This window comes from Aulonocara stuartgranti (assembly GCF_965226115.1).
Source record: "Aulonocara stuartgranti genome assembly, chromosome: 17".
Lineage (NCBI taxonomy): Eukaryota > Metazoa > Chordata > Actinopteri > Cichliformes > Cichlidae > Aulonocara > Aulonocara stuartgranti.
Genome location: NC_138953.1, coordinates 39,577,667 through 39,605,279, shown reverse-complemented (window position 1 = coordinate 39,605,279; position 27,613 = coordinate 39,577,667). Strand labels below are relative to the sequence as shown.

The 27,613-nt window shown below is 43.5% G+C and overlaps 2 protein-coding genes across 2 annotated transcripts; both read right to left on the bottom strand.

Moving 5' to 3' along the window:
* Positions 1 to 1,944: 1,944 nt before the first annotated feature.
* Positions 1,945 to 13,861, bottom strand: mknk2b (MAPK interacting serine/threonine kinase 2b). The gene is made up of 14 exons (XM_082510257.1): positions 13,729 to 13,861; positions 12,962 to 13,181; positions 12,459 to 12,549; positions 12,225 to 12,326; positions 12,032 to 12,129; positions 9,698 to 9,777; positions 9,499 to 9,572; positions 9,284 to 9,388; positions 9,139 to 9,194; positions 8,937 to 9,032; positions 5,717 to 5,911; positions 5,450 to 5,614; positions 5,308 to 5,348; positions 1,945 to 5,207 (listed from the first exon to the last, which is right to left on the bottom strand). The coding sequence occupies exons 2-14, from the start codon at positions 13,010 to 13,012 to the stop codon at positions 4,931 to 4,933; spliced, it is 1,431 nt and encodes a 476-aa protein (XP_082366383.1). The 5' UTR covers positions 13,013 to 13,181; positions 13,729 to 13,861; the 3' UTR covers positions 1,945 to 4,930.
* Positions 13,862 to 20,508: 6,647 nt separating this feature from the next.
* On the bottom strand, positions 20,509 to 26,568 carry mob3a (MOB kinase activator 3A). Its single transcript, XM_082510258.1, has 4 exons — positions 26,329 to 26,568; positions 24,857 to 25,427; positions 23,596 to 23,798; positions 20,509 to 20,916 (listed from the first exon to the last, which is right to left on the bottom strand). Exons 2-4 carry the CDS (start codon positions 25,272 to 25,274, stop codon positions 20,887 to 20,889), a joined length of 651 nt encoding a protein of 216 aa, XP_082366384.1. The 5' UTR covers positions 25,275 to 25,427; positions 26,329 to 26,568; the 3' UTR covers positions 20,509 to 20,886.
* Between the last annotated feature and the right edge of the window lie 1,045 nt (positions 26,569 to 27,613).

Genomic DNA, 27,613 nt, shown 5'->3' with positions numbered 1-27,613 from the left:
CAATACAGAGCTGATTGTTTTCACAGGGAACATACCAAAAGCAAAAGTAAATGGAGCGAAACCACGACACAAATATATCTAAAGATACACAAACAGACTTCAGCAGGCCCTGTAGCTTATTAATAAACATGCTCATATGATTCGTGTTAGAGAAATCCTTCCTTCTAAACAACTCTGCGCACGCACACGGTGCACAAATAACATCAACTGGATGCTGTTGAACGTTTAAATGTTGGGACGTGAAATTCCGTTATCTGCAGCTGATTAACCCCGCCTGCACGTCCCGTTGAAATGTTTTAACGGGACAGCAGGGGGAGACAAATACCTGCGCGGTGTTCCCGTGGATCACGCCATGTTTCCTGGACACCGCACAGAAAACAAACTGCTGTTGCATCATGCAGTTTCCTCCAGACCTCTGACGCTTTTTCTGCGCCGAACAAGAAGTTATGCAACAGTGTGAGAATGCGTGTGTTTTGGCCTCCGCTGATAAACCCACGCAGTGACTGCGTGAAGTCCTGCCAGTCCACATGTAAGGGGGACGAGTTAAAGCATCACCACGACTGCACGGGTGCTAGTTGAAACCCCCACCCTTTGATAATATATTTTTAATATATTAAAAAAGGGGCCTCAAACTCGCGGCCCGGGGCCACTTATACTGACGTGAAGAAATCTAATGCACAAAGTACTTTTACTGTTAGGGAGGATTTATCTGTTGTTGAGTGTGATGTTAAAATAAGTTCTTTAAAACGCCAAAAATGACTGAATATGAAGCCAACATGAGCAGAGAGCACAAACATGCCGAGGGATCGGCTGTGTTAGCTCAGTGAAAGAGCCACAAACTAATGTGTACACCTATGTCTGCATTTGTATTTTATTAAATACGAACAAAATTAAAGCAGAAGTGATGCCACATGTGTGGCCAGGAAGAGAGGACCAGTGTGTTTATTTGGTAGTTCAATGAAAGGCTTCAATTAGTTTACAGTTTTGTCTTCTCATACAATATTTGAAATTATTGTATGAGAAAAACAAAACACTACATTTCAGGAAATATTTGTGGGTTTTTTCTTGTTTGTTTTGTGGCCCTCCAATGAGACGACAGTGTCAGCAGGGGCCCACAGATCATTTAAGTTTGGTTGAAATCAGACATAAATATCACTAATAGATTGTAGTGATCATCTTATTAAAAATAACTGAGCATTAGTTTCACCGGCCTGATATAAACAAGAGATCTAAAGACACGACTGTGAATCAGGAAGGACATTTTTCACCTTTTAAGATCAGTTTTGACTAAATAATCGTTCAAGTAATCACATTAGCCAGTTCATTCTAAACCAGTTGCTGTAACCCTCGTTACTGCCAACCACACACAGACTCTGGAGACCCTTTCATCACACAGAACATTTCTTGTGCAGTATCATCATTTTTGTCCTCTCTCCACGCACATTTGACCAAGCCCAGCTGATAACATCTCTTGAGATATTTCCATCTGCACAGTTGACTAATCACGGGATGCCAGATCCTGCTGAAATCATACACTGACATGTTTCGTTAATTCAGCAGAAGGGATTTTGTGAGGATCATCAGGTGGCAGAGAGGCTGCAGCTCTTGCAGCAGGTTGCATCAGTCTGCGTCTGGCTGAGAAGAGCGCCTCCCCTCACCACTGCTGCAAGCGTGACTAATGTGTCATGAAACCACAGTCATATTTCCATGTGTGAGAAACATTTACCAACAGCCAAGGGCGTCTGTGACACGGCTCACGTTATCAGGGAGCGTTACTGATACTGGGATTTACAGCAGATTCAGCTGAAATGGCCTCAGCCTTGGCCCGAAGATAAGCCTTCTAGTTAATGTGAAACTACTGAGAGTGCAGGGAAAGTACAGGTCTTTCACTTTCCTGGTTTCAAGCAAAAAGAAAAAAGAAAAAAGTGACAGGCCAGACGAGAATGTTGTTCAAAGCATTTTATTGCATTTTTTTTTTTTTTTAGAAAAACAATACAAAATTCCAAAGCAACGGTCATAAACGTTGCCTTGGGTGAACTGCAATCATTCACATGGTACAGTAAAGTGCTTATTTTAAATCAAAATACCTTGTACTACAGGATGTATTGGTTTGAAGCCACTTCCCATGAACACAATGGTCTCAGGGGCGATTCAGACAGTGTTAAAAATCAGGTGTCAACCCAGAGCCTGGACTGTATCTGACTGGCACACTGTGCTCATGAGAAGGAACCATTTAAATGGTCTGATCTGCCTTAAATGCTTTCACCTGCAGGCTACATTCAGATTGTGGGGAGACTGTTGGTACTATCCATTCGAATGACTGAATTTTAACACGACGTCAGCGACAATATACAAAAAGAAAGAAAGAAATGGAGGCTGAAGGATATCACTTTGTCCCCTTTCTCCCAATAAAAGGCAGTCGAAAGAAAACAAAAGCTACCGCCATTCGACATGAAATAGAAATGGTCATGACCCAGAAAACCCTTACTGTACTGGTCGGGATATTACAGAGTATGGCCACAGTGTGCGTTTGAGTATCCACCCCCATTCAAAGACAGGGACAAACTCAGTTGTATGAAGACCCCCCCCCCCAGAAAAAGGCAGAATACTGATCTGTATATTTTCACCCCCCTCCCCCCACAAAGATTGCCTTGATCATTAGCTTAATGCTTTGAGATTACCAATAAGCAAAGTAGTTTCCAAAATGAAGAAACAGCTGCATACACATATTCAAGTAAGTCTTATTATAAGACATAAACCCTCATAACTATGCATCTGTAGAAAGGTATTCTTAGAACTATTACAGTGTCCTATTAACAGAATAACGCGTCATCTGACACCATTTCCAGAGTACCGTCGCTGCAGTGCTGCCGACAGGACACGGAGACGATCAGAAGTTCCCCACTTATCTCTGCTAGGTCGTGGATCATATGTTTCAATGTCATGACTTGAACCCTCTTTGGTGAAATGGCTACAGTGCTGAGAGACGTCATCGCCAGTCCATTACCTGTCAGTTTCAGAATGAGCTTTAACTTAATCTAATTAACGACAAAGAAAGATTATTGCCAACGCAGAGTAGGGAAAAATGAACATGTACCAGCCACTCATGGATAACTGCTCCAAATTCACCAGCAACTTCATACTAATGTTTTCTGTGTCTGAAATGTACCAGCCACTTTCATGTTTTACCACATCGGTGCTGGTGCCAATTCCCCACCCTGCTCACATATAAAAAATAATAATAATAATATATATATAACACTTAAAAACTTGCCTTCACTGGGCACGAACGCTCCAGTTCAACTTAAACTTTCTCCATTTTTACCTCATACACCACATACTCAACTTTAAAAACTCAAAAACAAAACAAACATTAAAAACAACAAAGGAAAACATCTGGTGTTTCACCTGAACTGAACAGCACCTGCATGGAAAAAAAAAAAATCTCCATAGAAAAGAGAAAAAAACAAAACAAAAAGAAGCTTATTAACAGCCATACAAAAAAGGATAAAAATAAAAATCAGTGTGGCACATTGACATGGAGTTTTCAAACTTGGAAGAAAAAAAAAGTAAACTTTATACAGCTAAATGTCTGAAGTTTTTTTTGTCTTTTTGTGGAATGTTTTTCCTTTTTGTGTTTATTTTATTTTATTTTTCCCGTCTGCCTCTAACATTGAAAGAAAATTTGTGACATCATTCTGGGAGGGGCGGCGTGTTGTTAGAGACAACGTTGAGACCCTGAAGGACGAGGAGGACGAAGATGATGGTCCAAATAAATCTGATCAACAAATGACAGTCTGGTCACATTGGGCAAAATGTGCTTTTCAACCCCTTCACAGGAGTTTAAACTTTTACTGCCAAAATATTTAAAGTTAAATCCATAAATTGATCTGTAGAAAAAAAACAAAAAAACAAATTCTGGTTGTAGCAAGGGGACGTCAAATTCTTTACAATGAAAGTAACACTGACCCAGTTCACTTGCGTAGCCATTTTAAGTACTGTATAATTAGCTTAATAAGCCAGATATACACGCTATGAGCTTTGGCCCCTCCCCCCTCCCCGGCAGCCATCAAGCATGACCAAGTCAAATCAATTCACTAGTTTTAGATTCAATTTAGAAGAAAAGGAAAAACCGCATCAACCGATGCAGCGGCAAGTCGTAGCTGGTCAGGTACAAACAGCCGTTGCCCTTTGAGCACTAAGTGCACGGCGACCGAGCTGGATAAGTGCGCATCTCAGACATTTACACAAGAGTCGGCTGTAAAGAGCTCATCTTAAACGGAGGGGAACAAAAAAAACAAAAAAAGACTTTGAAGAGTCTCCAGCCAACGCGCCTCAGGCACAGACAGCACTGGCTTACAGCCCTTCCAACCCTTATTACACTGAATCCTTTCAAGACAGGAACAGCCTTCATCTCGGCATATTGCATAAGCTTGTACGTATGTGCAGATGGGCCATTCGTGCATATACATACAGGCAAAAAACATTCCAGATAACTTAATTCACAGTGGATCCAGTTGTAACGTGGGAGCAGCACAACAGGTTGTCCTTTGGTGTCTGAGCTTAGTTTCGAAGATCTATGTTCGGATTTCTTCTGAACTGAGTTTCATGAGGAAAACAAACAAAAAACCAACATAACTTAGAAAATACTTTGCTGTCCAACGAGTCATTAACTGGCCCTCCTCCCCAACCTGGAAGTGCACATAGCTGTGTTTGCTATATGCAGGCCCTGTGCTGATGTGCTTCAGAAGTGCTGGAGAAGGGCAGAAGGCATTTAGAGGAAGGGCTGCAGGCAGCATCTCCCTTTACAGCTGGCAAGAGAACCTGAATAGCAGAGGGACCGAGGCCAGAGAGGGGCCAGAACTGAGGAGGAAGAGTCTCAGGGCAGTCGTGGAACAGGACTTGAATCATAACGGAAGGTCGGGAAAGTTCAGGCACAGTCTCCCACGATGACGAGGGGGGCCAAGAGCTGACGAAGCTCCGCGGCGGAGACGGGCCCACCTTTCGGCTGGCTGCTTCGCTGCCTGCGCTTGGCCAGCTTGGAGTTGGAAGGAGGAGAGAGGTGCATAGACGAGCCAGAAGCGGTAACAAAAAATTGGACTTCCTGCTGCTGCTGCTGCTCTTCCATGCCATCCTGTTCAGCCAGCTGCCGGTTCACAGCCATGGCCTTATCTGCAAAAACTGTAAGATCCCTGGCACTGCTGGTCCTGATGAGGAAAAGGGGAAAAGAGATTAAACTGTGATCAAAGCAGGTATAAAGTTGGAAATGTTTATTGTCAGAGTGTCTTGTCGCTCTTAATTTCTCACCTCTGATGTAAGATGGATGTTGGCAAAGTGTCAGATGCACCCTGAAAAATCAAAGTCATGTCATTGGTTTTTTGTTTGAACAACTTTACTGTGATTTGCCTAAAATGCAAAAAAAGTGGCATAGTGGTGGATTCAGACTCACCCCCAGCACCCAGGGGTGCTGCAGCACCTGACTGGCACTCAGACGACTTTTGGCATCCCGGACCAGAAGTTTGGATATCAGGTCTTTGGCACTTGAGGAGATGTGAGCCCAGTCTTTTTCCGGAAACTCATATTTTCCTTCCTGGATGCTCTCAAATAAAGTGTTCTGTAAACAGATGCGAAACATTTGCAAATGTTACTTTGCTCTGAACTCACAAAGATAACGTAAGACAAACAAAACTCACGGGAATGAATTCATCAGTCTTACCTGGCAGGTGTGGCAGGGTTCACCTAATTCCCAGCCACAGCCGCCACCACAGCGGCCTACGAATGGAGGATAGCCACTTAGCATGATGTACAGAATGACTCCAAGACTCCACAGGTCACAGCGCTTGTCGTAAATTGTAGCTTCTTCACTGAAGGCCTCAACTACCTCAGGTGCCATGTACTCTGCTGAGCCGCACTAAAAGAAGAACAAGAAAGCCAGTGCGTTAGCCCCAAGGGACGAAAAACACAAAGCGCAGCATGAAAGAGTTAAACCAGAGGAAAAAAGAGACGCTTTGCTTGGCTGCTGCCACATTCTTTCACTCAGCTGACACCTCCTGGCTCCGAGTGTGAAAGCTAAGGCCCCACTCTTAGCTTGTGGGGTGGGGGCAGTCTATGAGACAGTCGCATGATTATCTGCAGTAATGGGTTCACTTAATCTACAAAACTGCTCGTCTTAGTCCGTTGAACATTTCTTAGTTGGAACGTGCTATGAGGCAGGTTTGTGTGGGTAGACAGCGAGTGGTGACTCAGTGCTTTGATCACACAGCTGTACACAGCCCAGGCAGACTTTGTTGAGGGCAAGGACAGACTCAGCTCTACCAGCATGTTGTTATGTAGCTAGGAGAGAAATTAGGCCAAACCCCGAGCATGGAAAAGAGGATTGGCTGTCCTGCATACCCAGAGACAGGGCTGAGCCCTGGTCAGTTACATAACTTGAGAACACAAACAGCAAGTACTGTTTTAATAGTTTTAGGTGGGGAAAAAGCAGGTCGTTGGTTCAGCAGGACAAAGATCATGTTCATTTCTGAGACGCTTTAGTCCTTTTGTCATGAAGTCCCCCACATATCCTTCATTCCATCTGTGGGGGCACATGTTTACATTGAGCAGGCCTCCATTGTGTCCCAGTAACATAAACCAGCTGTCTGCTAACTCCACCTCCAGTTTTATGTAATGAAGTTTGCTGCACAGGAATCGCATTTCAGACAAAGAAAATCCCAACCCCCATGTTTCCGCCATCATCGAGTCTGGGGCAACTGCTTACACAGACAATCCTCCAGGATTCAAGTCAAATGCAGCTGCCGCACACACACACGCACTCTCTTTTTTGCCAACCAAGGTACTTTGAAACTGAAGACTAATGCAATAGTTGTGTTATCATAAACAGCTATCAAGGCTAATCGTGTTTAAAAGCTGCTTTACCACCCCTGAATCACAAACAAGTCAGGACATAGATAGCCAGTCCATGACTACCTGCAGCTGATAAGGGCTGAAAGAGGGCAGTCAAATAACAGTAATCGTGGCTCTTTGGCACAGACTTAAATATAAACTTGCATTTGTTCTTCCTGTGCTGTTGCACACCTTGCGAACTTGCAGTCACATCCTCTTCAAACCTTCCAGTAAGCTGCAGAGAGCTGTTAATCAGCTGCTGTTACCACAGGATTTGTCGGTATTGCAACCTGGGGCTTTCCTACGACCATGTGACTAGTCACACCATACCCACAGCACCGATGACACACCTCTGGTGTTTGTAAATGAAAGGATTACTAGGAGAGGCTTACAGGAAGAAGACTTGTTCTGTCCTCAAGAAACTGCACCTACCTTTATGACAGGTACAAACAAGCAGTTTCCTCAATTAAACAGACTAAACTGCTTGTGTGCAGTGTTACAGTTTCCAGCTGCTACATTTAAGCCTCGGCATTCGAACAGCCAGAATTACATCTCACTGGGCACATAGGTGGGCAATCACTCACGCAGAATTCCTAGTAAACTAAAATTAGTCTTTTTCCTAGAAGGGTCTATCTCGGCTCATTCGAGTCCCTATTTTCCCAGTTTACACCCAGTATAGCACCACTACATTTACAGTAAACCTGTAAATCATAAAATGCATTTGAGAACCATAGAACTGCGCTTCAAATGCAAAAGTGCATATTGTGCAACAGCAGTAAAGTGGTTACAGGGGGCCCAGAGAGAGTGCCAGTCGTGAGATGAAAATCATAACATTGTTCCTGTGATCAAGCAAGGAAAACAAGCCAGAGCGCATGAGCGGGCAGAGTTTGCACCTCCCAGTTATCCTCCCCCTCCCACCGGGCTATCCAATCACATCTCAGTTGCCATGTGTGGGGGGAGAGAGACTAAAATTTCTAGAACAAGCCTTATGCACAGCTATTGTATGAAGTACATAAAGAAAGCGCAGACCAGCACAAGAGTGGTTGGGGCCACTGGGCGGAGACTGAGCTGAAAGAAGAGGGTGTATGGGTTTTTTTTTTCCTCTCACCACACAGAGAGAAAGGAGAAATAAGCAAACGCTTGTGGGGGGTTTTTTTCACTGCGACTCCTTCATATCACAGGACACAGCCTTGTAAAAGTTATCATGTACCCTCCAGTGTTACATCCCAGGGCTATCACACCACCTTCTGTACTCCAGAGGCTTTTCTCCCATTGAACGAACACTTTAATATATTACTGGATCAACTTAACCCGAGGGAGATCCTGATTTAAGACTAAAGCACATGACACCTCTTGGCCCCAAACCATATACCCTTCAACAAGTCTGGGGATGGGCCCACCATCCATTATTTCTGTGCAAGGAAGATGAAGTTACCAATGCCGAAAGCCCCCACCCACCAAACCACATTCCTGAGGGCTGAGCTGCCATCCTTCACCTGCTCTGGTCCATCTATTCAGCACACTAGATAAGCAGCAGACAGAGCAAGTGTTGACACAAGTAGAAAGCTTGCCAGTTCAACTTTACCACTCCTCTGAGGTTGAGGGTTTCCTGCTGTTCTGGACACTGTTCAGTGGTAACGCTTTGTGTTGTGACGACAGCCACAAAGTTAAACAATCATAACCCCCAGACTCAAGCTCATGACCCCTCAGTGTTTGCTATTGATTAGACATCAACGGACATCAACATTAAATAGACAGATATGCTTCCAAATGTTAACACACTGAAGTATCCAGCACGATAAGAGGAACATAAAATTTGGCACATCCAGGAAGCAATCCATGCCATTTCAGAGAAACTGCCCAGCAGTAAACTAGTGTAAACATCAGTTAACCCCACTGAGGACTGGCCAATGATCAGCCAGGTGAGACTTGATAAACACATTTACAGCCGCTTTTATCCACAGCAAGAAAACAAATCACTATGTCACGGTGTAACTGATTAATCTGCTCCTGGATCAGCGATTTAAAAAACATTTTTTGGATGAGTAACTTACAGGAGTGAGGAGCTCAGGGGTGGAGATGGGTGAGCTGTCACTGTTCAGCTTGATCCCACTGCCTAAGTCAAAGTCACAGATCTTGACCGGGCATATCTGAGAAAAAGAGCAGATTTTAACAAAAGGCCAGCAGCAGCTTTATCAACAAATCAGCTGACCTCTGAAACACGTTTAGGCATAAATATCTCTGCAGTAAACTCACCTTGTGTGCACTCTCACAGAGAATGTTTTCAGGTTTCAGGTCTCTATGTGCCATTCCTAAAAACAAAAAGATGCCTGTTATATCCATATTTAATTTGAAACTGTGAGCAGTAATACTGCTTGCCATTTTGTTCAAATGATCTTACCCTTGTTATGAAGGAAATCTAGAGCACTGGCAATGTCCTGCACCACGAGACCGGCCTCCTGCTCACTGAAGTGCTGTCTCTTGTGAATGTGTTCCAAGATTGACCCTAGGAGGGAAATGAGAGTCCATTAGCTCCATTTAAAAGCTAAATGCTTTCAAACACACTCACCAAAGCAGCAGAATTTCTTTGTAAACTAGCAGCTGTAATTTACTAACCTCCTCGGAGCTTCTCAAACACCAGGTAGAATTTGTCTTCCTCTTCAAAAAACTCCACCAGCTCCAGGATGTTTCTGCAGAAAACAAAAAGGCACCGAGTCATTTGAGGTCTGCAGTGTGATGATGAATAAAGGGCTTTGTGACTGCCTCCATACGACTGTCAAGTGGCTTTAGTTTTGTCAGAACAGCAGAAAGTTACCTATGGCCCTGGCACTGGTAGAGCATCTCAACCTCACGGAAGACACGACTGCGGCTGTGACCCGGCCTTTTCTCGATTATCTGCAACAGAAAAGCACCAAAGCTGAGCCCACTTTGTCCAGAAATAGCCCATTTTCAGCAGAACTTTGTGTTTTTATACAGAACAGGATGGAGGACAATTCTTAAAGTGCTTAGTATACATATTTGTGGGCATGGCAGCCACTCTCTCACTGCACCACAAACCCCACTTGTGGCTGTGTTTAACAGAAAGCAGACGGTATAGAGCTCACTATACAGTCCATATGCAGTCCCCTATAATGAGCTTCCTTCCAACGTTTTCCTGCTTGCCAACCTTTATCCTACCCGGTGACACACTTGCAGAGATAGTATAACCTACTTTCAGCACTGCCCAGCATACCAGAGACAGAGCTGAATGAAAATAACAGCCCCCAGTCTCTATGTTTAACCTTTATTCACAACCCATATGTAAATCTTAAGGAGCCATAAGTGTTCCCTTCAAAACATCCCATGACCTAATCCAAAATGTTTACAATTATCAAAACTGCTCTAAAAATAACAGAGCTGCCGGGAACTACAGCAGTGAGGGCCACCAGCTGCATAATGCTGTGCCAAGAGAGACAGAAAGATAGACTGCTGACACCAAAGCAAAAAGCCTGAATTTTCCAGCTCTGGTCTGTTATTGTGTGCTTGGGAGGCTGTGCATGCTTCTCTTCCTGGTAGCTGGATTACAGCTGCTTTTGAAGCCCACTGGGGCCAGAGCTGCAGTATGTGTCTAGGATTAATACACGGACAAGAGGCCTGTGAGCAGTCCAAAGCCTGTGTACTGTTCCAGTCTGAGTCAGCAGGACAACAATCAGCTCACCCTCTCCTGCCACAGCAGAACTCCCACCCTGGTAGATGTTTCCATACAGAAACTATAAGGTTGAAGAATGCATTGCAATCCCAAATGGGAGGACACTATTTTTAAAGTGGTAGATTTAAGGTCGCTTATCCAAATTGCAGCTCGTGAAACATCAGCCTGCTGAAAAGCGAGACCTCACTGCAGGTTCTAACATCAACCCAGGCTTGTGAAATAATAGCTTTAAACAGGACTTGTTTGGGAGCCTTCAGACACACGCTGCTCGGCCCTCTGTGCGTCTATGGATGCCTGAAGCTTTTGTTGCGTTTGCAACAGAGCCCGCACATGCAGTTCACCCCCCTACTCCCCCTGTGTCTAGAGAGGGGGAGGGGAGAGACGGGACATCTGGCAGGAGTAGTCTGAGTCCCCCTCGACTCCCAGCAGACCGTCCTACCTCCTCCCCCAGGACTGCATAGTCCCAAGGGATCCATAACAAATCACTCTGGGACAAACTAACTGATCAGTCACATGAGGATCTGTGTACAGCACCTCTGAAATATTAATTAGGAAAAAAAATAAGATATGGACACTTGCACTAAAGAAGCAGCCTTTAACTCAGACTTGATCCATACATGAACAAAATCTGGGGAATAACTAATTAATGTTTATGTCCAATGAGCAAATGGGATTTCAAAAGAAAAAAAAGTGGATTATTTAAATTTTTGCACACTTCAGCAAAAAAATAAATAAATACATAAAAATTTCACAATGTTTTGCTCCTAAAACAAGGAAATGACTTTGTAATAAAAAAGGAAGTCCCCGAGAGTTGAACATGTGCATACAAGTCCTCACGCCATTCAAAAAGGAAATCGAAAAAGTAACTGTACAGAGTGAGAACAAAGCAGTGTAAACACACCGGGTCACAACCCTCACCCATCACCCCTCCTTCCTTTCTGTGGGTTTTGTTTTGGCACAGCTAGCAGCACACAATGTTCTCTGTGCAAGCTGTAAAGAAAGGGGGAGGGTATATCATTTCCAGCTCTCTGATTGGCTGACGAGCTAGAAAAAGAGAGGGGGGGCGTGTCTACTAGCAGCAGCTAGTCTTTTACACAAAAAGTGCATCACTAGACACAACAGAGGAAAGTTTGCAGAAAACCACTACAGAGAGCTGAACTGAGAGAAAAGATAAAGAGGCATCCTGTCCCAGACCAAAACTTTCCTCAAAATTTCTCAAGAAAAAGACGTGAAAAGGAAGCACAATAGAAACACTGATGCAATAGCCTAGTTTACTTATATTAAATTCCTCTCATGGCTCAGAGCCTCTTCACACAAAGGAATTTCATTACGTAATCCAACCCTCTAACTGTAAAGCAGCCAAACAGAGTCCTAGAACTCTAGCATCTCCTATAGGAAGGTTTCATTGACAACAATACATTAAAGCACACTGTATCCACTGAATGCGTGGCAGTGTCTTACCTTTACAGCATACTCTTTATTGGTGATGAGGTTGATGCATGTTTGCACTCTGGCATAAGCACCCTCTCCCAAGACCTCTTCCTGCAGTCTGTAGACATCTGTGGCAAAAACGGCAAGTTAGCAAAACACAATTACATGAAGGAGAGCAGCTTATACAGCTGTTTTTATAACAACTAGGAATGAAAGCTTTTACCCTCGAATCTTCCAGAGAAACTGTCAGTTGCCCGGCAACGCTTTTTCTTCTTGTTTCTCTTCTTGGCATCGGGGATGTCAATAGGCTGACTGGAAGGCATGTCTGTCAAAACAGGAGTGCCTACATTACCATCAGCTATTGATAGAGGAATGCAAACAAATCCCAAATACTGAAAGAGAAACTAGGGGGAAGTTTTACTTATGTGAATTATACTGAACTAGTCATAAAACTCACCATGTCTGGGGGAGGAGTCAAAATTAAATGATGAATCGATAAGATGGGATCCATTTTTAGTGAAGTCCTCTGATTCAAAGGGATTTTGCCCCTATGGAGTAATAACATGTTTGTTATGATGTGCAATCTCAGTGAACCAGTCAAGATGAGAGCATCTATTGTCAGTCATAACACCTACTGTGACTATAAAGCCAAACTAGACTGAGAGGCTGACACATTTTGAATAATCGCTCATATCTGTTACACCAACACAAGAACGTCCCAAGGCCATAAGGATCTTTCTTGGTCATCTTTCAACTATTAGCTGTGGCATACTCGAGCCATACATTCATCAGCTGCATGTGCCCAGCAGGAAGTATACCATGTTTGTCAGCCAGAAGATGCGTTTATCTATAGCTAGGTGAAGTCCCTTCTCATATATGTTGCCAAACGTGCTCTGATTACAATCTTCCCAAAAGGAGTGACAGGAGCTCGAGCTATCCCTGGATAGAGTTCCAGCTCACCTTGAAGGAGCGGTGGAATCCAGTGACTTCGGCGATCTTATTTTGCACCATTTTGCTTCGATTTGGTGTGTGTGGGGGGGTTCCGATCAGGATATGCGGCGGCAGTGGTTTTTGAATCAATTTGCACTTCTCCGAAACAAACAAAATCGTTTCAGAGAGAGACGCAAGTGATCACACTGCGCTAGCTGGTCAGCTTGGTGCGGCGCTTTAAACGGGAGCCCTGTTGACGACACAATTTGAGACCCCAGCGTTACAATCCAGTGTAAAAAAAAAAAAAAACAAAAACACACAACACCTAAACTCTTCGTGTTTTCCAGATTGTGGACGATTAACTAAACGCTTAGGCAAACAGCAGGCTGGCTCATCTCTGTCGCGTGCGCATACAAACAGAGCGCGAGAGCGCAACAGCTAGCATTCAACGTCACTCCCATTTAGCTCGCCCTTAGGTTAGTTACAGACAGTTAAGCACGAGGACAGATCATTAAAATCATAGCAGTTTGGCTAATGAGTAAATATATCTAGAGGCCATGGTTAAAACGGTGAAACCGCTACAGGAAGGCTACCAACACACACACAAAAACACATCTCCAGTCAAAATGTAACCCACAAGTGCAAACCAGTTGACAGTTACATCAGAATTAACTTTAACGTCAGACAACAAAGATTAGCCAGTGAGCGTTAATACTGCATAGCGGTTCCAAAAACAGCCATTTCGCTTTTAAATGGCAAAACAAAGCCGCAGCAGCCTGCTTTTTCTCCTTACTTACCCCGTTGTTAATTTTTATAGCTCCAGTGTTAGCGTCGTTGCTTGACCCACAGCTTCGAAAGCCGCAGAGGACGTCAAGGGGGGATACGACTGATAGTTTGTGCGTGGAAGGTGGTTGAGAAGAACGAGTGTGGGTGTTTTTATAACCTCCCGTGACTCCGCCCTCCCGAGGAATGCGTCAGCAGCCCGCACTGATCGCGTATATTCGAGAAAAGGCTATTGTGGCAGGGTACCATTTCGTTTTGTTGAAGCGTTCTTCTACTTCTTAAGGGAAAGAACGCTAAAGGTTATTTAAATATGACACACAATAAGCACAACTTAATAAGCTCGGCCATTTAGATTATGTATTATATTCTCGTTTGAACTCTAGACCATATTTTAGGATAGAGACTTAAGAAAAAAGAGCACCGTACACGAATTGGTATTGAACCAGTCAGGTCTGTTTTGTTTAGGAGGGGGTAGGGCCCCGAGGCGGGACTTACCGAAGAACAAAACGAAAAAAAATACACGCACGTAGTCACAGTCAGCACGTCCCACCGCTGTTTTGATGGAAGAGGATGTCGATGGAGGCCGGGAGAGATAGTGCAAAGTGCAGCAAACCAGATCTGCGAGTTTACACCGTCCCGATCACCTCATCTGTTTATGCTGCTGTCGCTGTACGTCAAAGGCACACTTTAATTATTAACTCGACTTAAAAACAGAGCCAGCCTTGTGTTTTTTGTGAATACATAAATAAGCAGTGCAAGTTACTAGCACTGCCCCATCTTTGTTTGCGTCAAAAACTCTCTAGTCTACAATTATAATGACTTCACTCTCACACCAAGGGATGAATGACCACGGGCAGGGTTTTCATCGAAAACCAAGGTCTTAGTCACGGCACCCAGCTCCCTCTCAGAGACTGGGCCGGGGCCATGCCCTCAGCTTCTGCGGCATATCACTGTGGCGCATGGTCTCATGCAATGTTGCGCGATACAACCAGAACGGCACCACAATGTACTTAACTATGAGCTGTACTACGCACTGGATACAGACAGCCTTATTTTTGTTGTTGTTGTTGCTGGCTAAACTGCACTATGGTTTAACTAGAACAATGTATGGTTTTTAAAAGACAAATATCTGTTGAGGAGTGTACTGAAGTATTCCTGAGTACACGTTACTTTATTTAACTGCATACATCAAGAAATCATGTCAAATATTAGATTTTTTGATCAGTCCAAACCGTATAGTTTTTACTTTTTGGGATATTTGGTAGCTTTTACAATAGCTAAGCCATCAACATTTCTTCATATCCTATGATGCCAGAAACCGAACATTTCCAGCTGAACCTTTGACCTTTTGTGAGAGTACATGCACGTTTTGCAGCCTGATGTAGAAGCTGTTTCGACGGGGGTGGGGACAATGTGTCGTGCTTGTGATAATGAAAGAAATTTAAGGATCCTGATGACGCAGAAAATATGTGTGATCTCTCTGCCCATCTGCTAATTGTGAGATGCCACAGCAGTGTTGCCTTAGATGTGATATGCTTATATGGAGGCAGGTATTTAGACAGGTTCAGTCAAGTGGTTTCTCATAATGAGAGAAACTTATTTCCACGTATTCTCACAATACAGTATGTAATAACTGCACACCAGCTTACTAAGTGATGCTATGTATTATGCTAGAAGTGCTCAGGTATTGTTGCACTATAAGCACATGGTCCAACAAACCTTTCCCCTGCTCCTTTTTCCTACTGGATATAATCCCTGGTTTGGAGTTCCACTTCAGTATTCATGTACTGGGTGTCTTAAAACCATGTAAGGGTTGTTCCAGGAGTCGGCTGCCTTGTAACTGGATGCTTTGTGTCTCTCCTTCTCCTTCTACCTCCTTTCACCTTCTACCCCCAAAACACAAGCCCAATAGTAGCAAACATTACGTAACGCGTTGGCCGATGATCCCCAGTCGGGAGCACATGGTGTAGTCGCAGGGTTTAGTGGGAAAACAAGATCGCACTTCCAAGTTCACGGGGTGCACGGGGTGGGTCTGTGTCACTACAGCTCAAAAGAGAGAGGGACGGGGCCACGATACGTGCCTACATTTGACAGCAGCTCTTTCTGACGTAAAAGCAGCTCAATCTGGAGATTATCCTGGGTTGTTTAATTTGATACGTGATTTAACAGAGGCGTGTCTCTGTTGTTTTGCACTGCAGTAGCCTTGTAATGTGCGTAGATAAAGCTGTGGATCAATCGCAGTGTTTTGTTGTTGTTCCGGAAATGTGCATTATTGCCCCATCATAACACGTTCTCGTGACGTTCTCACGTTCTTAATGACACCTTTATGGAGCTACTCAACAACAGTAAGGATGGAAAGCAAGCGCTCAAATATCCTCCAAACTCTTCTTATCAAAGCCCACGCTTATATGACTGCAACAGCAAAAGGAAAATACAAAGTGGTGAAGGTCCTGGATCAAATCCAGTCTGATGCTTGTCTGTGCGTAGTTTGAACACTTTTACGGTGCCTGCGTGGGTTCCCTCCGGGTACTCTGGCTTCCTCCCACAGTCCAGAAACCAGTAAGGTTAACTGGTTATTATCAATTGACCATAGGAGTGTGAGTTTCTATGTGTGTGGTGACAGATTGGTGACCGGAATACGGAGCGTGCCCTGCTTTTTGCCTGTGACAGCTGGGCCAAACGGCGACCCTGAATTGGATAAGTGGAAGAAAATGGATGGATGGATGGAGACAGGCCTGGTGAGAGGCCCTCGGGTACAGAGCAGCAGGATTTGTTGCAGAAACATTTCTGTGCTGTTTGTGCACCATATTTGTCCACATACATGAAAAGCCTGTCGTACCTGCAAGTGTTTTCACATAATGCACGTGCGGCACGTATCAATACAACCCCCAAAGGCCAACAAGATTAGGGAGCTAAACACAGTCAGCAGTCTTGTACTAATTTGAACATTTGTTAGATGCTTTTCCTAAGCAGGGAGGTCGCAGCACCCCAGAGTGCTCCCTTTTCCAAGCAACTTTGACTGAACAATCTTCTTACAAGGAAACAGCCACAAGATGGGAAATTTGTAATCTCTGGCAGAAATGGATGTGCATGGGGCAGAAAGAGAAAGACGGCGCACTAGGCCAATCAAATTGTTCCAGTACCCAGAAATCCCTCTCCGATTTGCCAAAAAATGTTGCAACACAGACTGTTTTGCTCCATTTGTACACTAGGGAACCCTTTTGTGTTCTTTCTGTGCTTGCACTTTGTGCTTGTTACATAACCATGTGTAACAAAGGGTATTGATATGAATCAGGTAGTTTTGATTCAGACAGGGAGAGGCTGAAATGTAAGATTTGACCTTTCAGCCTGGGCACTAGAGCTTGTGTCACTTCTTGGTTTCTAAATAACTTGCTGTATGACTAAGTAGTTGTTGTTGTTTTTATCTGTTCTCTGCCCTCACCATACAGCCCTTTCACTTAAATCCAATGTTCTAGCAGTACTTATTAGAAACATTTGTGCAAAGATTAGGTGTAAGACATGCTGGAACAGGCATGGCTTCCGCTTTTTAATAACTATAAATCTACTGTCGTTATGCAAGAATTAGGGAGAATTGCAGTGTACAGATGTGCCTTTGCATGTCCACAGCAGAAAGGGAAATGGGTCTTTGCTGTGGACAGGGAAAAACACCCAACTCGCCAGGGACATGGAAACCCCGGTTTTTGAACAGTTCCAGCAATAATGATCCACAAGGGTTTGGACTTTCAGGAAGAAATGCGTTTTGGTTGTTGAGTTTAGTGGCAGAGTGAAACATGTCCCACACAGAGGGCCCAGAAGGACATCTACAGAGTGCTTCCAGACTAGTCCATACCAGTCTTATTTCCAAGCCTCGAGCTCAAGTAACCAGAAGCTGAATCTGCCCAAATTTCGGCCTCATTTAAATACATCATTATCTTACTGGAACTTTTTACGAGGCCTCTCCACCTCCAATGTCCTAAAATTATCGCCACTTTTCATCTGTACAAGCTGCACAACCGCATGATGCAACTGAGTCATGTGCCGCAAAACCGTTAAGGGTGTGTCCTCAGTCCGGCACTTACTGACTCACATTACATCCCAGCCCGTTTTTGATTGTATGTAAATAACCACACTGTACCATGAAAACAACAGACGGGCAACTGCTGAGCACAGAGTTGGACAGGCTTCTGCCTGATTGGCTGGAGCTTGTTCTTGGCCTGTAGCCAGCGCTTCCCTTCACTGTGCCGATCGCAGAGCCCCTCGAGTCTGTCTGGTACATTCCAAAGGAGAAAAACACGCCAGTGAGGGCGGGAGAGAGAAGGAAGGAGGGAGGGGAAGAGCGCAAGGCGGGTACATCTCATCTCACACGTAACAGGCGTAAAGCGTGCTGAGAGAGTGCAGCCCAGTGTTCAGAGGAACTGACTCCACTGTGAGAGGAGGGACACTCCTGTAAGAGGATCAGGTTGCAGGAGGCAATGAGGTCATTCCAGTGGGTGAATTAACCGTGGCACATTGTTACATCATGTTTGTTTCTTATCAAAATTCATATTTATCGTATATGTCAAAATGTATTTGTCCAGCTTGATGGAAGGAGGTGACAATGGGTTCATTTTAGCGCTTTATATGAAGATGAATATGCAGTTTTTGTGCATTAAAATTGAATCAATTGTTTCATACAGGAGTGCAGCTAGTGATTGTTTCCTTGATAGATTCACCTTCTTCATTCTGATTTGTAAAAATTCAGAAAACATACTGACGCATGTCAAATCCCCAAAGCCAGCTTTGTCCAAAGGAGACTTTTTAAAGCTACATTAAAACCGTTGGAAGAAACTGAAACCATCCTTCAACTGTGCAAAGCTGAAACCGTGGAATATTTTCTCATGAACAACAGCTGAAGGTTGAGCAGGTTATTTACCAATGGGGAGGTCGGCAGTTAAAAGAAGTCATAAAAAGCCCCTAAAGGCATAAAACACAGCGCTGAATGGGTGAACGGGGCTGTAGCCTTAAATGCTCTGAGTACTCAGTAAGATAAAACTCAGGGCGATAAAACAAATGAGTGGAGCATTGAAATGGTTTTCAGAATAATTTTTTACTAATTATTTTAGCTGTACATTTATAAATGCTTTGTAGCTTAACTTATCAGAAAGCAATAATTTACAAGCTTCACATATTTTCTTTCTAAAATTCCTAATTGTAAAGGAACTAGTGACCACAGACTAGCACATATATGAGTCAGCTCGTACTTTCTAAAGGAGGAAAGTCTTCAGTTATTAATGATATGAATCAATAGCAACCATAGACTGTCCTTACTATTTGTGTGCATGGATATATGTAATGGTAACTAGATGTAGTGAAGTACAATGTTTCTTTCTGACTATGGAATTAGACAGTGTCCTTTAAAGACATTGTATTAAAAAATAGTTACTATGTTGCCTAAATTGTCCAACAACATACAGCGTTTTGTTACAAGTTACTTTTTTTTGCTTGACTGCAATGTTGAGGTCTCTTTATTAAATAGACATATTCAGTCTTTGAATGACTTACTCTTCAAGCACCAAAAAAGGAAAAAAGAAGTTGAAGATGTCATTCTAAATTTTTGGCCGTGACTTTTTTGTTTGTTTTTTTGAATAAAATGCTTCCAGAAAGCCTCGTGGATGAAATCATTCTTTTTTTCCTGTGTGACTGCAGTGTGGTGAGGTTTTGGCAGATGAAACACTTGACTGACACGAGCCCTGAGCTTTGCAGAGTTTTTGTTTACATTTATTACAGACAGTGCGAACAGGAAGTGCGATTATTTTGAAATTCAAGGAATTAACCCGTTTGGTGTTTTGCCTGTAAACTGCAGTTAGAGAGTGGGTGTAACAGTGAACTGTAATTTTCCACTTTATGTCATAACGCAGTGCTGAAAGCTGTGTGTGTGTGTGTGTGTGTGTGTACGTGTGCAACAGTATCAGATATGAGCTTTGCAAAGACTGATGTTACACTCATATACTATATAGGTGCACCTAAAGGGGCCATTCTGAACGATGGCTTACATGATTTGCCTTGAATAAGATGACTGAGTAATGGTTTATTATGACTAACTGCACCCCTGCAGCAGTAATGAGAGAGACTGTGTGACTATTTATATAACCCCGCCCATAAGCGCTGATAACTTCCACCAACTCCAACCACTGATGTTGTTGTTCGGGACTATTGTTGGCTCAGTCACATTAAGCAGCGTTCATCCAAAAACAAACCCTCTCTCTGTGTTCGTCACAGTACAGTCTGGCCTGTTTCTTACATAACCAGCTTAGCCAAATCATTCACCCGAATCAGGTCTTTCCCCCCCTTCTTGACTCAAAGTGGGACATTGAGCAGATTTCATAAGAGTACAGCAGCAACCACAGGATAGAAAGCTCAGGGAGACGGGGAGGTTTTGGGAGTCTGACGCCTCCTGGTGGACATTAGTGAACAGCCTGTTCATCATGTTTTTCCACTTGTGTTTGTCATGTGAGGTTCAAGTCTCGTGTGACCTTCAGCTGCCAAGAGTATCTGCAATAAACACCTGCAGGTTTGACATCTGAGAACCCGACCCGATGGCTCCCAGCCCAGCGTGTAAGATAACAGCCTTGATGTCTGAGTCACCATTACAGTATCTAGCCTGTCTGCACATATGAGTTTTAACCAATAAAAATTAATGACTTTAAATGGATTCAGTTCAGTAAAATACTCTGTTTCCTCCGTTTCCCTCAGTTTAATCTTAAGGTTTTTATGACTTAAAAAAAATGCTGCAGCCCATTATCATCAGCATCAGAAAGAGTTGAGAATCACTTTAATGTAAGAACATACTGAGATTTACAGGTGAAAAGAAAGAAACCGTACTAATTTTAGATCATTTGGAACAGAAAAGAAAAGAGGAAGCATCCTGGAATGATTCAGATTAAAAAAAAAAAGAGACATTAACACAAACAGACCTCTTAATACTGTGCTCTGATAAAATGTCTGAAAACTTTTCAGAAGGAGCAGAACGCCCTGGCGCAACAGGATTCCTGGTTAAACCTACAGTATGCAGCTAAAATAGATTACAGTACTTAAATATAAAAATAGACTCTGGATTTGATTGCTCGTTTTCCGTTCTCCAAAGCAGTCTTCGAGATGGACGGATGCATCCATTCGCCGTGTCCGCAGGTCCCTCAGTGGCACATCCGAGAGGTCATTTCTTTCTGTGGCAGACACAAACAAACAGCACACAGCTGAGCGAACCTTTCCAAAGCCAGTTTCTACACTGATCACATGACAGTAGGGCTGGGCGATATGACCCAAAATTCATATCTCGATATTTTTTAGCTGGATGGCGATATAAGATATATATCTCGATATATTTTTTTAAAGCCATAAAGTAAGAACAAGAAGAGAGTTCTTAGTCAAAGCTGTGTCCCAGATGTCACACAGGCACTTTTATTAACATAGAGCATAGATGTACATAAAATTTACTCAAAAATAAATTATGAGCATTTATTAAATAATAATGCTCCATAAATAAAAGAAAACAATGTTGTTTTTGTGCATAACAAAAAGCTCACAATTGTGCAGTCAAAATGTAAACTAAAAGACGCTGAGCACAATAACAAAGACAGATTTCACAGCTGCTCTGTTCCCAACTTGTACTGCGTGACTGACAGCCTGGAGTTTGAAATCCGCTTCGCAACCGCGTCTCTTAACAGGTGCCATTTATGGTCCTTATACACAGTAGGGTAATATTACGTTGAAGCACAGTACGTATCACTCCGCGAGGCTCAGCCGTAATGCTCCGACAATCCATCAAGCGGTGCAGCTCCGTAGCTTACCAAAGTCGTACTAAAACATTTTTTGACAGATTGCTGAGCGCCGTGTTCCGCATAAAATCGGTTCGCGGCCATCAAGCACAACCAGAATTCATACATTAGGCGCGCTGTCAACTTTTGAGAAAATGAAAGGATTTTAGTCCGTGCAGCACCTCTGGGCTGCATGGCGTTAGCGTGGTTAGCTCGTTAGCGTGGTTAGCTAGCTAACACATTGACGCCGTCCAGCCCCACGCACGGGGCGATGCGCAGTAACTCGTTAACGGAGATTTGCCGTGTCCATCTTGTCGCTTCCTGCAGGTGAAGCGATGGGGGAGGAGGGGGAGTTGTGTTCAGTGAAGGAGAGGTGAGGCCGAGTAACGTTGCGTAGAGACGAAAGTGGACGAAAGAAAGGCAAACTTGCGGCTCCACAAGTATAATTATAACGTAACATAGACTATATCGATATAAAGGATATTGTCACATCTTATATCTCGTATAAAAATATATCGATATTTTTTAAAAACTCGATATATCGCCCAGCTCTACATGACAGCACACTGCTGTGGGCAACATACAGGTGGGAAACAAAGAGTAAGCAGTCCAAGCTTTTTGGTCAAAACACACACACACACACACCTGACAGAGTGAGCACTCGTCTTTGACAGTTAACAGTAAAATAAATTTGGGTTTCAGAATAATGGAAAGACAAGAAAAAATCTGTTCTAAAACAAACAAACTGCAAAGACTCATTTTTTGAGTCCTGCATTTCTCTGGTGTGCTCATACATGGGTCTTAACTATTGTAGTTTTCCACTCATCGCATTAAGCTGCAGCAATCTGCAGCTTGTACACAGGACATTTTGTTGCAGCCTAAAAACCAGTGACCTAAATCCCTGGGCCACTGAGGCATCACATGACTGCAGTTTTCATTAGCTACACTAAACAAAAGGATACAGTTTACCCACAGCTTCATTTTTAAACTCACATCTTCTCATCTATAGCTATCAAGTTATGCATCACCCATTAAGCAACATCATGCTGAAATACAGAGAAGCCACAAGTTTTTGGGGAAGTTTAGAAACAGTCTTGCACTTACACGATTTGACCACTAGGGGTGCCAATTCTAATTTCCTAAATCAAACGATATGCTAGACTGATCTGATAATGTAGTAATCGGGCTCTTTGTTGTACTTCTCAAAAGATAATTTAAAGGAAATGTGATAGTCTGTTTACCTGGGTTGCCAAACATGAGGCCCGGGGCCAGAAACAGCCAGTCAAATGCTCCAATATGGCCCGCTAGTCCTATACATTTATTTCTGACAATTTAAGCCCTAAAAGTCATGCTTACAGATTTCTTTCATTCCTTTTCACTTATTACAATAGAAAAACTTTATCGAGTGGAAAAACTGATTTGTGCCGTTAAGCGTACAGAAGGGAGTTTCGCCGGTCCGGCCCACGATGCAAGATTAGCCTCACATCTCCGCTGTACACTGCTCTAAAATGCAGCTTTGTGTCACAGCAACCTTCAAATGCAGCATCTCGGTGTTTTAACATGGGCTGATTATTACACAAGCGTGCGCGCGCGCGCACACACACACACACACACACACACACACACGCACACGCACACGCACACACTCTCTGTAACTTCTGTCGGTGCTGTGCTTTTTTAGAAATCGAATTTCCCAGAGGAACCCACCCGAGGGATTAATAAAGTTCTATCTTATCTTATTCAGCTATCTTAGTGGGGACCTTCATTAACATAATGGTTTTCCTAGCCCCTTACCCTAACCATAACCATTAAAAATGAATGCCTATCCCTAACCCTTACCCTAAACCTAACCATAACCTAATTGTAACCCTGACACTAAAACCACATTTTGAGCCTCAAAAAGGCCTTCAAACTTGTGAGGACCGGTGAGTGTGTCCTCACAAGTATAGTAGAATGCAGATTTCAGTCCTCACAAAGATAGTTAGACAGGAACACACACACACACACACACACACACACACACACACACACACACACACACACACACACACACACACACACACACAGAGCTCGATGTCATCTGCTCACCAGGGGCTCCAGCTCTTTGTGGTCCGTTAGGTTGAACTCGGTGACAAAGTAATAGAAATGCTTGTAGCAGGTGTTGACGTGAGCCTCTGCCCCCATCTGGCTCACGCGGTCAAAGTGGTGGATGTAGACGTGGACGAACACCCGGAACAGACGCGACAAAATCTTCTTAGCCACCTGCATGAATGTCTTAGGGAAGGGAGTACCTGGGAGTCAAGCAGATGGGAGACAGAGCGAGAAGGCTGCGGTCAGTCTGCGGTGACCTTTTATTTGCTCCGGAGTAAACAGACACGTTTGAAATTACTGATGCATTTAATTAAAAGTGAGGCTGCTTTTTCTACATTAACCTTTCCCCGTCTTCTCCCCCTCAGGCCTGGACACCAGCCGCCAATCGGCAGCAGACGCGGCCAGCGTCACAATCGGACACGATCGGAAAATCGACAGGGCTCGGTGTGCCGAATAATCTCCCAACACACGCTTAATTCAGCACATCGTTTTGCTTTGACTAATTAAATAATGTTTTAGGAACGTGTTGCAGAGGATGGCTGCGTCAGAGGTCGTTTCTATTCATAGCCTTACTGTCCATCCTGTGACCCATTTCTAAAGCCACTGGCTGGCATGTTTCTGTAGTCAGTCAGTCAGCTGCTGAGCCACAGCACAGTGCACACAAACACACTCGGAGATAATAGAAAACCACAAATTCCACTGCAGCAGATTAACTGTGATGTTAGCAATGCTCAGCGCTGAAGGTAATCTGACATACGTGGCCTTGCGGATGCTGAAAAACAGGCTTCACATTTCAGATGTGAGTCGTTCGCATCTCATTTCAATTTTCCTCTGTAATTATTACACGTTAATCATTTAAGTGGCTTTTCTCTGCGTTCCGAATGAGTCACACTGAAAGGATCATTAAAATGAAATAGAGGTTACTCATTATAGCCATTCAGTTCATAAAAGTAAAGATATATTAAAGCATCAGCTCCCCACTTTCTGCTGTGTGACCCTACCTGTGGTGCCAACACCCATGCAGGGAGCCACTGGGTTAAAACACCAACAGGAGAAAATTTGAAATCTGAACAAAAGTCATAAGTTTACCAAATAAAACTTTGGAATTTATTGACTGGAATGGCTTCGTAACCATATCGAAGCGTGGCCACAGTCTGTCTGTGAATGGGCTGGTCGCTTGGTTTGCCTCATGAGATGACTTGACAGACTTGAACCAACCGCTGAGACGCCGTGGCTCGTGGCTTATTTCAACACTTACCGACGTTGGTGGGGAAGATATTCTCGTTGTTGATCTGTACCTCGATCCAGTCCATGAGCAGGCTCATGTATTTGGGAGCCGACAGGGCGGTCGGCTTCTTGTACTTGTGCTCATCTTGCCAGCGGTATTCGTACTTGGGCCCGCCCGACATGACCGGGCAGGTTTGATCGGTGCACGAGTCACTGATGGTGCCGTAGATGAGGTTGATGCGGTTGAAGAAGTCGACCACGTGGACGGCCACCCAATCGTTGAGGTCCTCGCCGTGGGGCAGCTGCACAGCCAGCTTCAGGTCCAGGCCGGCGTTCAGGGACGCCTGGGCCTTCTTGTGCAGCTCGAAGCGCTGCGTCCCGGGCTCAAACTTGCGCTTGGGCCGGAATGTCCTATCTTTGTTGAAGACTTGTTTCAGGGCCATGGACATGGTCGCATGTGGTGGCGGCAGACGATCTGTTCGAACGCTTCAGGTGAATTATTTACCGTTGAAATGGAAGCAGACAAGGTTGTGTGAACAGCCAGTGTGGGTTGTTTTGGTTATGGATTGTCGTGGTTTTTATTTGGACTGAGTCTCTGACTCCTGTGTACGATTAAAGGAGAAAAAGAAAAGGGCAGAATTTGGTTAATATATGCACATTTACATTGAAATGTCTACTTCCTGTCAAACCTGATTGCATGTGTATGTAACAATTAAAATCTAGGGTTGCAAACAGCATGTTTGTTAGTTAAATTAGTGTCTAAAATGCCAAACAACAGTGAGATTTGGGTTTTTCCCAGTCATGAATCATATGTTAGATGCATGCTAGGTTGATATAAAACTGTTAAACCGGAAAAGAAATGGAGGCCGTGCGAGAAATTTTACGCACGAGAGCAACACAACTAAATAATTTGGCTGTAATCAGAATAAAATGCCCAGTTGCCCGACATAATTGATCTGAGACCACACTGCAGCACTGGGAGGCTGTCTGCAAACGACAAGCCTGGGCAAAAAGAGATTAACCTTAAAAGATGAAACATGGTGTCTGAGTGAGTCATTTCCTATTTCATACACCAATTCCGCCGTGAAATCAAGAATATGCCGAATGACAATAAAACCAAGTCAAACCGCGTGTTGCCAACGTAAATCGACATTGCCGTGTTTATTTACGCCTCCATATATACATCAGGTCCACATTGCTCGTTGTCTGGAGGGCTTTGTGTCGTTTTTAAGCACATTTCCAGGATAAAAGTCAGAGATTCAACATCGGGGCTCATGACGGCGGTGCGAAGTTTATTCGTGACGTGACGCTAGCTAACTCGGCCGGACTTGTTGCTCCATAAAACAGCAAATATAAAACCCGCTAAAAACACACGACAAACCCGGATCACTCACACGCTATCGTAAACGAGGGGAAAAAGCCGCCTAAGGGCAGCAGTTAACTCGGGCGGCTCTTCGCAGGGTGACGAAATGATACAGTTGAAAGCCACTTTCCCGAACTTACTTGTTCCGCCTTCCTGTTTCCTTCGACCTTTTATCGAGAAATATCTGGTCGCTGATCGATAGCTTTATGTCGACACCGCAGACGGGCTACATTATGGACACACGGTGCGATACATGTCGTAGAATTAGTAATAACGGTACGAACATGTCACTTTGATAAAGAAACTAATGTCTGACTCCTCCCTGTGAAACGAAAAGTACACCAGCGCAATGCTAGCGGCTTTAGCGGCGACTTCCGGATTCAGGATTTTCAAAGTAATGGGACTGCTTTTTCCACTATATGTGGAGACTTTCATGTTAGCTTTGGTCATTTCATTACATTCCCTCTGACCTAAGAGCAGTTTTCATGTATTAATCACTTACACCTGCTGACAAACTAAATCAAGTTTCCAGTGTGGGTTTTCTCATTTTACTGTTCGGAAGAATCAATCCTGCTCCGCCCGTATCCTGATCAGATGTCTCTTTTTATGTGGGACTACACGGCGTTTTGATTCTTTGCTCTCCCGTCCTACATCTTGACTCAGTACCTCACAGTTTGCAGTCTGCAGTTTTCTACAATATAGTTTTTACCCAAGCCATGCCACAGAAGGTCAAGCAGGAAAAGTTACAAGTAAAACAAAAGCTACAAGTGTTACAGAATTTGAATGACGTGTCAGCATATACTGAAGAAATGAAATTCTTTTTCAGTTTTGCAAAGGAGAAACTATGGCATGAAACGATATGTGCGTATGTGTGCTTATAATAAACAAAAGGTCCTAATCTAGTAACCTGCACAGTTTTAAGCTATATTGGCCAACACTGCTGCTGTAATTAAATGTATAAATATAAATAAACATAAACATATATGAAACTGTCAGACTACACACCAATGTCACTGACATGTCCCATACTGACCCACACAAACACAGCCCCACATGAGGACTTAAGACTAACTTTAAAACAAATCTAAATTTAAGTTAATTCGACACCACACACCTGCTCAGTTATTAGGTAATCTATGATATTTCTTCCTTGTTTGACAGTTTGGGCTCAATCGTCACCCTTTCTAATCGAGTATCTGACACCTTTGTACAACCAAACTCTACAAATTATGGCTAAAAAGCATGTTTGGTGGCAGAACTGTCACCATATGTTTTTTCTTAAATTACAGTGTATAATATATAGTGTCTTTCAAAGACACTTGAATTGTGTAAATCTGTTTTATGCATTATGGATGTAAAAGCCCAACAAAGGACAAGGGCTGGAAATTAGCAATACCGTTAAATTCTTTATGAAAAAATATTAAA